This window comes from Lineus longissimus, chromosome 5 (assembly GCF_910592395.1).
Source record: "Lineus longissimus chromosome 5, tnLinLong1.2, whole genome shotgun sequence".
Taxonomy (NCBI): domain Eukaryota; kingdom Metazoa; phylum Nemertea; class Pilidiophora; order Heteronemertea; family Lineidae; genus Lineus; species Lineus longissimus.
This window is the reverse complement of record NC_088312.1, coordinates 22333452-22346406: the sequence shown is the minus strand read 5'-3', so window position 1 is coordinate 22346406 and position 12955 is coordinate 22333452. Positions and strand designations below refer to the sequence as shown.

The following is a 12955-nucleotide window of genomic DNA, read 5'->3' as shown; positions in this document are numbered from 1 at the left end:
CATGATATTGCGGCATCTCATTCGGGGGACAATAATATGGCCATTCATTATGAAATGTGGGCTCTAATGAAAGTGTTGTCTGCGCACGGCTCCTTGACATGGGGAAGATTTCTGGATGGGGGAGGGGAGATGCTTTGGCACAACCACCCTTCCCGAAGACACCCCAGGTGTTGGCATATTGCCTTGCATGATTGGATTGTTTTACCACTGGTAAATTGACTAATGTGGTCTATTTGGGACTCATCCAAACAATTATTGATTAAAATAGTCCTCTAATTCATCAAGCGCAGTCCTCGGCGTCTTTCCACGGCTCACCTGGAATGCACATCCAACGTTTATAAAACACTACCCCAAACATGGAGGGCAAGGATGTATTTCTTCAGGATGCTGGCATATTTCTTTTGTTGTAGCCTGCAGAGTATCAGTTTGATCAGATAGATTTCTTGTTAGGAACCTTGCTACCATAACAGGGTATCCCAAACAGGGAATTCAGTCGACATGGACTACGATTTCAAGACAAAACTTGCGTCAGAAAGAGCAAAAGTTGAAGAGTTGTTTGATTACGAAGGTTGCAAGGTCGGCAGAGGAACATACGGGCATGTCTACAAAGCGAAGAAAAAGAACCCCAGGTTATTGTGTGTAGAAATCCAACCAACAGCAAATACATAAACCCCTGTGATACAACCACTGTTGACCCCCTCCCCCTCTTTGCTTACGTCACACGTCTATCGTCGTTTTGTTCTGACGCAATCTCAACATACACAATCCCGCCACATCGAGGAGCAGTGAGAGTGTTTTTATCACAGGAATTGTGCATTTGCTGTTCTTTAGTAAAGTAAAAGAGGAAGGTGTCTCTTGCTTTTTCTATGAAATTTGAAAAAAGTGTATGATGTGTGATTTTCATCGCGGACTACCAGTTAGCTACTATGGATGGTTGCGAGGATTGCAAAGATGAGGGAAAACTGTTTATCATCCATGGCCATTTGCACGATTGTACAACTGAATATTGAATTCTATAGCTCGTTTTCCCCAGCCTTCTTTGGTCTATTGTTTAGGGCAACTTTCTTGGCCAGATTGCTTGTTGGAAGAATCTTAAGCTGAGTGAGCTACTCAGCATTCCTGTTCACGAGCACTCAAAGTGAGGGTCCTGATGGGAAGGATCAAAACAATATAATCTGACTGTTTCAAACACTGTCATATCCAAATTTTCAGGGATGGTGATAAAGAAGGCACAAAAGAATATGCTCTGAAGCAGATTGAGGGAACTGGAATATCTATGTCAGCATGCAGAGAGATCGCAGTGAGTATCATACCCTAAATATCTTAGGCGCTCTGCAAACGAGCGATTTTTGTCACCGCAACTTGTGACTATTATTGCTGCAATGTGGACCAAAACATGTCTTGTCTGCGGGTAAAGCCAGTTATTGTTGGGTATGATATTGATCACAGATCAAGGTGTAGGAAGTGTTGGAATGCTGAGGACCAAAAGCCTCATCAGGAATACGCACTCCTTGTTTCAAGTCACATGTTTTACAATTTTACTTTCAGCTTCTCCGCGAACTCAAACACATCAATGTGATCAGTCTCCAGAAAGTCTTCCTGTCACACTCAGATAGAAAAGTCTGGCTACTGTTTGACTTTGCTGAGCATGATCTTTGGGTAGGTACTATGGCAGGAAAGGAACATTTTCAAATTACTGTTGATATCCAGTCTGAACCATAGTGTTGTCACATCCAGTAAAAACTGTTCTGCTAAAGACGTTTGTTACCCTGTACCCTGTACTCCTGGGTCTGCTCATTGAGTGTTTCTCGACACAATAACTAAAAGGCCGGGTCTATTTGGCAAGCCGCTCGCCGAGCAGGCATCTTTTTTTGTCCTGTTTGGAGAGCCGCTTGCCGAACAGCACTAAAAAGCCACCCTGTTCGGCCAGCCGGGCTTGCCAAACAGGTAAAAAATCTACCCTGTTTGGAGAGCTGGAGACTTTACTTTAATATTAATGAGTTCGGCTCTCCATTCAGGACAAGAAAAAGTCGCTGTTTGGTAAGCCGGGCTTGCCAAGTAGTCACTTCCCAACTAAAATAGCCATATGCGTATCTTAATTCTTTCTTCTCAGCCAACTCAACTTGATGCATATTGTTTTACAGCACATCATCAAGTTTCACAGATCAGCCAAAGCAAACAAGAAGACAGTGCCAGTCCCTAAAAATATGGTGAAGTCGTTATTATTCCAGATCCTGGCTGGAATTCATTATCTACACAGAAACTGGGTGCTACACAGAGATCTCGTAGGTATTTTAAACTGAAACCAGTTAAATATGATTCAAAATGTATGTTGCAGAGATCATTCGATATTACGCTACTCCTGCCATTTTCAGGTGAATTTTTTCTGGTCAAAGTTTGAATTTTTCAGAATGTGTAAAACAAGTTTGCTCGTTGTTTATCTTTTTGATTTTTACTGTTTTGGATAATTTTCTATCAAATCAAATTGCAGTTCACACGTCACCATTTTGATCAAGTTTTCTAATTCTTGTCCCTGCTTTCAGAAACCAGCAAACATTCTTGTAATGGGTGAAGGCTCTGAGCGAGGTCGAGTCAAAATCGGTAAGTTTTGTCAACCATTTTGGCTCAGTTATGTTTTCATTAAACCTCTTGGTATCAACCGGACTTCCACCTAAACTTCTCCCACCTCCTGAGTATCATACAGCACACTGAGCCTCCCTGATGCTGTGTCATCAAGCGGTAATGTAACACCTTAATGTCACATTGCTTAGCTTGGCTGCCTCCTAAGTTTTGGCTCACATTTTAACTCCACCCTTGCACGAGCCGCAGTGTTTGGTGAGGCAGCCATAACCAGTATCAGGTCCCTAGACGAGTCCAGTCCATGTATCAACATATAAAGTTAGAGTCGCACCCAAAGAAATTCACTGAGCTAAACTTCTTCTTTCAGCGGACATGGGTTTTGCTAGGTTGTTCAATTATCCATTGAAGCCTTTAGCCGACCTTGACCCTGTGGTTGTGACCTTCTGGTATCGAGCCCCAGAACTTCTTTTAGGTGCTAGGCATTACACAAAAGCCATAGGTAAGAGTCAAGAGGTCAAAGGTTGTCTTGTTCCACTTGCTCCTCATATTGATGTCGGCATTCATCCGTTGCCCGGTGGGCGAGACAGATTGTCTCGAAACATTGAAATTTCTCTCCATTTTGCTAATTAATTGTTGACTTCCTATCTGACTTTTTCTCCTGTTTCACTGAATGCTCTTGTCTCTTTCAGATATTTGGGCCATAGGTTGTATATTTGCTGAACTATTGACATCCGAACCCATATTCCACTGTCGACAGGAGGACATCAAAACGAGTAATCCTTATCATCACGATCAGCTCGATAGAATATTCAATGTCATGGGATTCCCCCTCGGTGAGATACAGTATTCATTCGACTCATACCCCCAAAAATGGTGGAATGTTCCTTCACCTTACGCATGTGTGGTGTGATGTAAATTGAAATAAAGAAGTGACAGAATATGAAATTTTTTTTTGTCTCAGGCGGCCGTCAAATTTGGGGCAAGTGGGGATGAGAAACTAGTTTTCAATTTTACCTGGTCTTCAGATCAGCTGAATTTTGTGACAAAGAATAAGACAGAAGATGAGGTTGATTTGAATAAGTTAAAGCAAAGTGGGTCAAATACTCGTTCTTATAACATTTTACCTGTATACTTTCTTTTCTGTTTTTAGAGAAAGATTGGGAAGACATCAAGAAGATGCCTGAGCATACCGCACTTATGAACGACTTCAAGAAAACAAAGTAAGAAACATCCCAGATCTTTTTATCAAACTTTTTTCAGTTTATTTTTGTTTCAGTAGCCTCTGTTAATCACCTGGAAAGTCTGCAGTGAAATTTCCATGAAAAAACACTGTTCCACTAAACTTATGAGCACCAGATAGAGATCATGCCAGGATGTTTGTGTGCTTGTAATTTGTGTATCCTTGCCAAGTTTTTCACTTCATAATGGAATTCTGGCAGGAGAGTTCTCAAAATACAGTATATAATGTAGTTTTTGTAAAAAAAAATTTGATTTTATTCTTGTTTTTTTCAGCTACATGAACTGTAACCTCATGAAGTACATGGACAAACATAAAGTGAAATCAGACAGCAGGGCATTCCATTTGGTAAGATTTTGTGCACTTGATTTGGATAAATATTATGTTAATAAGTGAATAGTGAAACATAATTGTTTAAAAATGGTACTATGAGAAAGTGCTTATCAAGAGCTTTCCAATGAATGGTCATGTCAGTAGTTTTAACAGTTCTTCAACTTTTAAATGTCTTTTTCCCATTTTCTTTCTAGCTCTCAAAACTTCTAATCATGGATCCCAACAAACGGATATCTTCAGAACAAGCCATGCAAGACCCGTACTTCACCGAGGATCCCACACCTTATCCAGAGTAAGTGAGCCACTCATTGAAGACCAGTTGCATATTGGTTTGGGCATTGTGCTTATAATCAGGAGGTTGTGGGTTCGACTAGGAAGGATATGCACTTGAATATTCACACCCATGACATCCCTCTTAAGGAATTCTGCCCCCAGACATTCGTCCTTTAGAAGTTGATGAAAATCTTTCTGTTCGTGAATCATATTGTTGCCTTTGGCAGAAGAAATGCTAATTTTCTTGTACTGTTTTCAGTGTATTTGAAGGCATGCCCATTCCTTACCCCAAGAGAGAATTCCTTACTGATGATGACAATGATGACAAGGCCGATACTGGAGCCAGTAAAGTGAGCACGCACAAGGTGGGTCGGGCTTGCACTTGACTTTCGGAAACTTCCCAAGACAGTCACATAAAATGAAACGAGCATGCATCCTTGCTAGCTGGAATAGGCCCCAAAGAATCTCATGATTGGCTTTTTTTACTTTGAAAATACCAAATTCTGATTTTATATGTAAATATGTAGGCATATTCTCTGTGTTGAAAAAAACTCAAATTTAGATTTTAGATTTTGATTAAAGAGCGTAGGACTTTAACAGGCTTGACACCTGCTCAAGTCAAGTTTTTCTTTGCGACGTTCAGTGACTACATCTTTTTCTAGGCGGGCAACCAGGATCAGTCGTCTAGTCACAATCAACCTCCTGCAAAGCGGGTGCGGGTCACAACAACACAGGGACAGACAGTGGTCACTAATGATTACCAGGTAAGTAAGATAGGGTTTGGCTAAACAGTGGAGTGATGGTTATGCCGGGCGTGAAACCCAAAGGAGTCTCTCTGAGGCTTCCAGCTTGGATTAGGCCTTTCGCTGCTCAGGCAACCGAAGTAAACTGACATGTCTAAGGTTATAATTGTAAACGATTTGTCTTCGTCTGGAAGTAAATCTACACTATACAGTATTAAGTTTGCAACTTTTAATACATTTTGTTTAAGACCGCACCATCCAGTCTTAGGGGTAGATGGCATTATTGGCTGCTTATTCACGTTTACTGTACGTGTAATGGTTTTGCTGACAATTTCTTTTCTTTGGGTTATTTTCAGAAGCATGTCCATGGAATGCAGAGTGGACAACAACAGAACATGACATACTCATCAAGTGGGTCGTCACAGGGGACTACCTCTACGGTATATGGTCAGCCACGGTTCTGAGGTCTTCACAGGGGACTACCTCTACAGTATATGGTCAGCCACGGTTCTGAGGTCTTCACAGGGGACGACCTCTACGGTATATGGTCAGCCACAGTTCTGAGGTCTTCACAGGGGACGACCTCTACGGTATATGGTCAGCCACGGTTCTGAGGTCTTCACAGGGGACGACCTCTACAATATATGGTCAGCCACGGTTCTGAGGTCTTCACAGGGGACGACCTCTACGGTATATGGTCAGCCACGGTTCTAAGGTCTTCACAGGGGACGACCTCTACGGTATATGGTCAGCCACGGTTCTGAGGTCTTCACAGGGGACGACCTCTACGGTATATGGTCAGCCACGGTTCTGAGGTCTTCACAGGGGACGACCTCTACGGTATATGGTCAGCCACGGTTCTGAGGTCTTCACAGGGGACGACCTCTACGGTATATGGTCAGCCACGGTTCTGAGGTCTTCACAGGGGACGACCTCTACGGTATATGGTCAGCCACGGTTTTGAGGTCTTCACAGGGGACGACCTCTACAGTATATGATCAGCCACGGTTCTGAGGTCTTCACAGGGGACAACCTCTACGGTATATGGTCAGCCACGGTTCTGAGGTCTTCACATGGGACACAACCATGAATGGTCAGGCACAGTGGTCAACAATAAACATTTGATGACTTTGTGTGATACCTGTTTGATTACCTCTGTTTCATGAAGCAGTGTCTTGTTGCTTGGACATCCTACGCCTGTGAAACTATACTCCCATGTACCATGCACTCCCATGCACCAGGGAACTGTGCTCCCACGCACTAGGGAACTGTGCTCCCACGCACTAAGGAACTGTGCTCTGTGCACATGGAATGTGCTTCTACGCACCAGGATTAGGAAACTGTGCTCCCACGCACAGGGGAACTGTGCTCAGTGCTTCACCGCACCAGGAAACTGTGCTCCCATGCACAGGGGAACTGAGCTTTTGCTCATCTGGGAATTGAGCCCAAAAGGGTTAAATACAAGTAGTTTATAATTTGCAAGCTCACAGTACGTTGCATTTTTCCTGGTACATGTTCTTTTAACAACCAATTTGTTGAGGTTGCCTGACATGTCCAACAAAATTGTTTTTGGTTCACCCCGTCTGAAATCCTGGATGTATATGTGAATAACAATAAAATCGATTTCGATATTTTCAAATGATGGGTATTGTTAGTTGTATCTGGATGTTTGGCAATCAATGATGAGAATTATTGAGTAGGGTCTTTCATTTGATAATAGACCCATGTGTTGGACAGTGGAGTGATGGCTAGGACGCTCAGCTTGTTACTCATAGGGCCATAGCCCACACCACAGGTTAGCCTCAATCCCAGGAGTTCGGTCAGGGCATCCAGTTTGGGCTTGACATTAGTTACTTGCATGTAACTGCAAGATGTTGGTTTAGGCTATCAAGTGTGAGGGAGGCAAGAAAGGGCTGGGCATTAAACAGGAAAATCTTGGACACTGGGAAGAGTTCGTCCCCGATTCGTTGCAGGTGGCTGCGTTATCCGCAGTGTAGTATGCCGATTACTGGTACAGTGTCACCCTGAATGAAAGGACCAGCCAGATTAGGCTTTCACTGCTTACTTCTAAAACTCCCATATCTCTTATCAGGTGCCGGTGGAAGGTTTGTACCCTAGCTATGAGCTACTGGCTGGCCTCGAACCATCGTTCACGAGGCGGACTGACACTTTAACGCATTGGTTTTATGCGTAGGCAGTAAATTATATGTGAATGCAGTGTATATGCCTTGGCAGGAGGAGTTGAACACTGGCAGGAATCCAGAAGATTTCAAGAGCAGATTGAAGAACAATGCCAAGGGTAATTCTGTCTACAACTTTTTATTTGTGGCAAACTCTCACATCTGTGAACAACACATTCATGAATTCTATTTACAGTAAATATTGAGCTGAGCTGTGTAAATCAGACTCCACACAATACACTTTCTAAGTCAAAATAACTGATGGAGCTCCTCACAGGTCTTCATGAGAATATCATCCAGGTCTAACCAGTGCGAAATGTTGTCAAAATGGACGCTGTTCAGATAGCAACTGTCCTCACTGTGTGGGTTGTCAATTTTGATGTCTCACCAAGATTCAGAGCAATCAGATGGTGTCACCTTCACAGCATTGAGAGTAATAAAAGCGCCATTTCTTAATACAGAATGCTGAACCAATTTTCATGCCATGCACACCTCGATTTAACTTGTTCATCTCAATTTTCCAGTCTGGAATCTTCTAGTTAAGACATTGACAACTTCATCGAGGAAAGTGGTGCAAGGGTTAAATAAGTTTCAGATCAGCGGAACAAATACTCGCTGGTATATTCAAATCTCCTAAAACAAAGGCTACTTGACACACGGAGTACATTTTATATGTTTTATTGATTTTACAGTTGCTATGGTTGCATGGACCTCTTGACAGAGGAATCAAAACAACTGAACACTGACGACCAAGCCACACTTCTGAAAATCTATTTCTCCACTTAGAAGCATCTCAGATCACGAGTTCTGATCACACACAGTTCACTCTCTCATAGAGTCCCCTAAAGCAGCGCCTCCTCAAGAACGACCTAATTCAAGAACTTATTCCATCTATCCTTGTAAGCTACAGTTCCACTCCGATAAGTTGCTTCCTCCTTATTCTGAAATCAGAGACAAGTATATTTAGGTCTTCATCTGGAAATATATTCCGACTTGTCTACCGCTGTCAATTGATTAATCCAAAGAGGGCAGAAGCTGTGATGCACCAGGCCAATCACAATAACCACTTGTATCTTATTTCGCCTTTTAAAAAAAGTTCTGCATTCGGAAGAAAATATTTGCATCAATTTTTTCGGTGCAAATTTCTTTGCCTAGACTCACCTTTGACCTTTGTGCCCAGACAGAAAATAGTATCATTGGCCCAATTACTAAGCTAAATGTTACAGCCGCAGTGTATGGTGTGGGCTTGAAATATTGATAACCACCAGAACGTGTTGAGAAATATCGCTGGATGGCTGGATCAAACTGAAACAAAAACCAAAGGGAGTCTTAAGTGTGAAAAACAAAGATTGACAGAAATAGTTGATTTTAGGAAGGGCTGCTGAGCTACAAAATGGACCAAATTGTAGATCCAATGAACAAAAGAATGGTCACACACCACATATTATTTTGTTCATTGTGCCTATATCTAGGTTTATTTGGGCCAGTAGTGGCTTCCTCCGCCTGTATGCTTAGTGGACAGTGGCTGCCGATGCGATGGACAGTGTTAGTGACAACTGCTGGTAGGAGTGGTAGACTGTTGAACAAATTACAGCAAGACCTTACCATTCCTCTGCAACAAGTTATACATAGCAATGAAAAGGGAATTACAAAAATGTCGTCCGAAAATAGATCCAAACAATATACATTTACTGTACAAAGCGCGACTATTCGTTGTCGGACAAATAACCTTGTCACATAATTGACAAGAACAACTTACAATAAAACCCGTTGTTGGCTTGTTTGGGTTTGTCAATTTCTTTTGCCATTCAGCTTTGAGTTCCACACGCATTCGCGCTCTTTCTTCGACCACTGCTCTCTCCTCAGGAGAAATGTCGAAGACTTTATGCGGGTCCCAATTTTTGCTCGCCATTTTTTCTGGGTCACTGCGGTCATTCGGTGGTTTTTAGTATGACGAATTACAGTCTCCCCGATGAATGTTTCGTTGTGGGAAACTCTCAGTTGAGAGTCACATTTCCGATAAACCAGCTCCTTAGAGTCTCTGAGACGTTTTAAATGTACACCTATTTAGCGTATTCGCACCATTCCAAAACAGAATTTACCTGTCGCCTATCAACTTTTAAAATGAAGACAACCTCGCGGGCAAAGTGAGTGTTGAGCGGTCATCAGGAAAAATTACCAGAGTTTATAAAAAACTACCAAGAAAATAGGTGTCGCCACTGTCCGGCAAAACAAATTTTCATAAATTCATTGTTATTTTGATGGACTATTCTGATCTTTTTGCCAACCCAAGTATCTACTGACTGATCCTAATCCAAGAAGACGTTGCAGGTCACATTGATTACAGTGACTTTTGGTTTGTGCTGTTGTTTGTCAACAGCCCAACTTCTTCCATCACTGACCTAGGGCCCTATGCTAGGTCAGGCCTACAACATACATGGTCCATGGTGGATGACTCATTTTCATGTGATGTAACACATCATGAATGATGAGGCTGTCTGATGCCGCTATAAAGATCACTGTTTCCTAAACCTGAAAAACCCTTGAGCTGTCCGTGTAATTAAGAATCCTTCTCCGCAACAAATCGTGAAGATTCAGCGTTTCCAGGCGTGGCTCGACTCCACCATTGAAAGTGAAACAGACCTTTGCCTGAAAGTAAAGCAACAATGTTTTCTTGGCACAACCCACAAAAACTGAAGATCAATTTAAGCCTGGCATGTAATAGGCTGAAATTGCTGGAGAAAAAGAAAACTGAGCAAGCCCAGAAAGCACGGCGGGAAATTGCAGATTATCTTTCAAACAACAAAATTGATCGAGCCAGGATACGAGTGGAACACATCATTCGAGAAGACTACATGGTGGAGGCATTGGAACTCCTGGAAATGTACTGTGATCTGTTGTTGGCTAGATTTGGACTCATTCAGGAGATGAAGTGAGTTGAATACTCTGTCTTGACCAGGGAACAGTGTGCTTGTAATGAGGAGGGCTTGGTTGTTTTTAAAGTTAAGGGGGGTATGCTGTTGGTCATGGGTCAGGAAAATAGAAATGCACTTGTACACAATGTCATAGCGCAGTGTTCATTCATGCAACTTTGCTAAAACTTGGTGTGGTAAGAAGTCATGATCAAGTAAAACTACAATATATTGTCTTTTTATTCAGACTGAAAATGTTTGCCTCAAACTTTGTGTTTCATAATGTGGGTGAAAATGAATTATTTCATTATTTTCAGAGTTCTTGATGAAGGATTGGTCGAAGCTGTCTCAACTGTTGTGTGGGCAACTCCAAGATTGCAAGGTGATATCAATGAATTCAAAACCATCACTGAGCAATTTCAACATAAATATGGCAAAGAACTGATCCAAGAATACAAAGCTAATACGACTAGCTCTGTCAATGAGCGAGTCATGCATAAGCTTGGAGTGCACGCGCCACCCCCTCTTCTAATAGAAAAGTACTTGATTGAAATTTCAAAGAACTTCAATGTGGCATTCGAACCTGACCCTGAGATCATGAAGCAGGATGAGGTATATTTTGCTGACACTCATTACAAGATGAACTTGCTTGAGCCGGGGGAGGTGACCGGAGATGGTACTGTAGCACCGATGCCAGCGCTACCTTTTGAGAATGATCTGAGCAAGGGACCGCTCCTGCCAATGCCTGACCTGCCTTCACAGGTAAGATGAAGACCTACAGTATGGTAGTTTCTGGTATAAATGGGATTATTCGTTGGGCAATGCCATCCTGAGGGAAGTGTCCTGATTGATGGTCTTATTGAATGGAGCTGTCAAATTTGGTACAATTCTGGGTGTCTTTTTAATGAGGTTTACCTCCATAAGAGACTGGTGAAAAAAGCTGCATTATTATAAAGCAAGAAATAGATGACATAATCACAGGCTACATAGCTTACATGCCCTTTGACTTATGATTCATACTCACTTATTTGTGAAACACTAAAATGAAAAAAGATCTCATTCTTAATGATTCCATGTCTCCTCCGGCTTATAAACCATTGTTTCTTTTCAGCCTTTCACAGCTATCCCACCTCCGGAGACGCTCTACCCTCCTCAGCCTCCAGCAGTTAACCAACCTGCAGAATCTTTTCAACTCAATCTCCCTGACATACCAAGCAACAATTTGCCCGGTGCCAGTGGCGGTTCATTTGGCTCTGCGAGTGAAAACGTGGATTTCGACGACCTGAATCGAAGATTTGAAGAACTTAAGAAAAAGAAATAGAATTTCGTGCTAAAGGCAGTGCTGATCCGACTGGCAATTAATAAAGGGACAAACCAAGTCGTTTATAAGCCTGCTAAACAATTCAGCTGGAAGTGGACTGAAATTTATGTTATGGATCTTCGATCAATTTGAACAAGTTCATTGGCAAGGGCTCCATAACAAGGTGGTTTCGATGGAAGTATAGTGTTCACATTGTGGTGAACAGACCTGGCTTATTCAGTGTTCAATTTTCCTGCTTGTCACTTGCCCGCTTGCCCGAATATAGATGAGTGTTTTGGTACTCTTCCTGTGGTATGTTGGGCTGCAACATCAACAGTACTTCATGCTAGGGCTTGTAACCCGCTGACTGAGCCTGACAGTAATTGCCACAACTTTTGTATAATACCAGTTGTATACCTCTTGTTGTGTACAAGTACATGTACGCATCCTTATATATTTGTTATGCTGAGAAGTCTGTGCTCATTGATTGAAAACAACCAGGGAACAATGTACTTTTACCAAAGATCAGAGACCTAATCTTAGGATTCTGATTGTGACTTTGTCCTCAGGTGGATTGTGTCTTTGTCCTCAACAGACTGATTGAGACTTTGTCTTCATAAGATGGATTTTGGATGAATGGGCATTATAATGAAACATCAAAGCTAGGCTTCTCTCTCCATATGGAATACTGTCTTTATCACGGATGATTTGTTGTGTTTTCATCACAGTGGCTTGTGTTCAGCTCACCCAGGCCTCACAATGGGTCATGTTTGGCTCCCCTAGGCCTTTTATTGGAGACTAGCGTTTCACAGCCCACAGAATTGCAATATGTGCATGGTAGAAAAAGAAGAGATAGTAGTGACATCTATCAGCACCTTGGTGTAACTTAATCTGGCACACCTGGCTTCAGCATTTAAAATCTGCTAATTTCCTGGTGTATAGACAGAAGTCTTGTGAATATCTACCCTTGATTTATCTGTTATGTAATAAATTGTGCTATCTTTATACACATGTACATGATATAAAACAATCCCATTTGACTATTCTCTGTAGAACGTCTGACACACCAGAGACACCTCTGGAACTGTCAAGTGTAGTCTTGAGCCGACTGATTACAAAGAAAAGGGACAACCTTGAGATTAAGACGTGCTGCCTTTGAGGTGTCCTGATTATAGAGACATCAGACTGGACACATCCAAGACAAGTGCTGCCTTTGAGGTGTCCTGATTATAGAGACATCGGATTGGACACATCCAAGACAAGTGCTGCCTTTGAGGTGTCCTGATTATAGAGACATCGGATTGGACACATCCAAGACAAGTGCTGCCTTTGAGGTGTCCTGATTATAGAGACATCAGATTGAACACATCCAAGACAAGTGCTGCCTTTGAGGTGTC

At 42.2% G+C, this 12955-nt stretch overlaps 3 protein-coding genes across 5 annotated transcripts; 2 read left to right on the top strand and 1 right to left on the bottom strand.

Moving 5' to 3' along the window:
• The first annotated feature begins 357 nt into the window (after nt 1-357).
• Nucleotides 358-6805, top strand: LOC135487930 (cyclin-dependent kinase 8-like). 3 transcript variants are annotated; one of them, XM_064772222.1, is made up of 13 exons: nt 358-629; nt 1213-1300; nt 1549-1659; nt 2145-2285; nt 2544-2601; nt 2948-3079; nt 3270-3413; nt 3731-3800; nt 4093-4165; nt 4345-4442; nt 4683-4788; nt 5086-5187; nt 5523-6805. In XM_064772222.1, the coding sequence occupies exons 1-13, from the start codon at nt 499-501 to the stop codon at nt 5628-5630; spliced, it is 1362 nt and encodes a 453-aa protein (XP_064628292.1). In that variant the 5' UTR covers nt 358-498; the 3' UTR covers nt 5631-6805. The 3 variants fall into 3 exon arrangements, with proteins under 3 accessions (XP_064628292.1, XP_064628293.1, XP_064628291.1); XM_064772223.1 differs by having other exon boundaries at nt 358-635; nt 5098-5187; XM_064772221.1 differs by having other exon boundaries at nt 358-635.
• Nucleotides 6806-7469: 664 nt separating this feature from the next.
• LOC135487956 (NADH dehydrogenase [ubiquinone] 1 beta subcomplex subunit 4-like) lies at nt 7470-9289 on the bottom strand. Its single transcript, XM_064772265.1, has 3 exons — nt 9106-9289; nt 8508-8651; nt 7470-8287 (listed from the first exon to the last, which is right to left on the bottom strand). Exons 1-3 carry the CDS (start codon nt 9256-9258, stop codon nt 8216-8218), a joined length of 369 nt encoding a protein of 122 aa, XP_064628335.1. The 5' UTR covers nt 9259-9289; the 3' UTR covers nt 7470-8215.
• A 277-nt stretch (nt 9290-9566) lies between these two features.
• LOC135487944 (IST1 homolog) lies at nt 9567-12608 on the top strand. The gene is made up of 3 exons (XM_064772244.1): nt 9567-10278; nt 10576-11020; nt 11370-12608. The coding sequence occupies exons 1-3, from the start codon at nt 10013-10015 to the stop codon at nt 11577-11579; spliced, it is 921 nt and encodes a 306-aa protein (XP_064628314.1). The 5' UTR covers nt 9567-10012; the 3' UTR covers nt 11580-12608.
• Nucleotides 12609-12955: the final 347 nt, after the last annotated feature.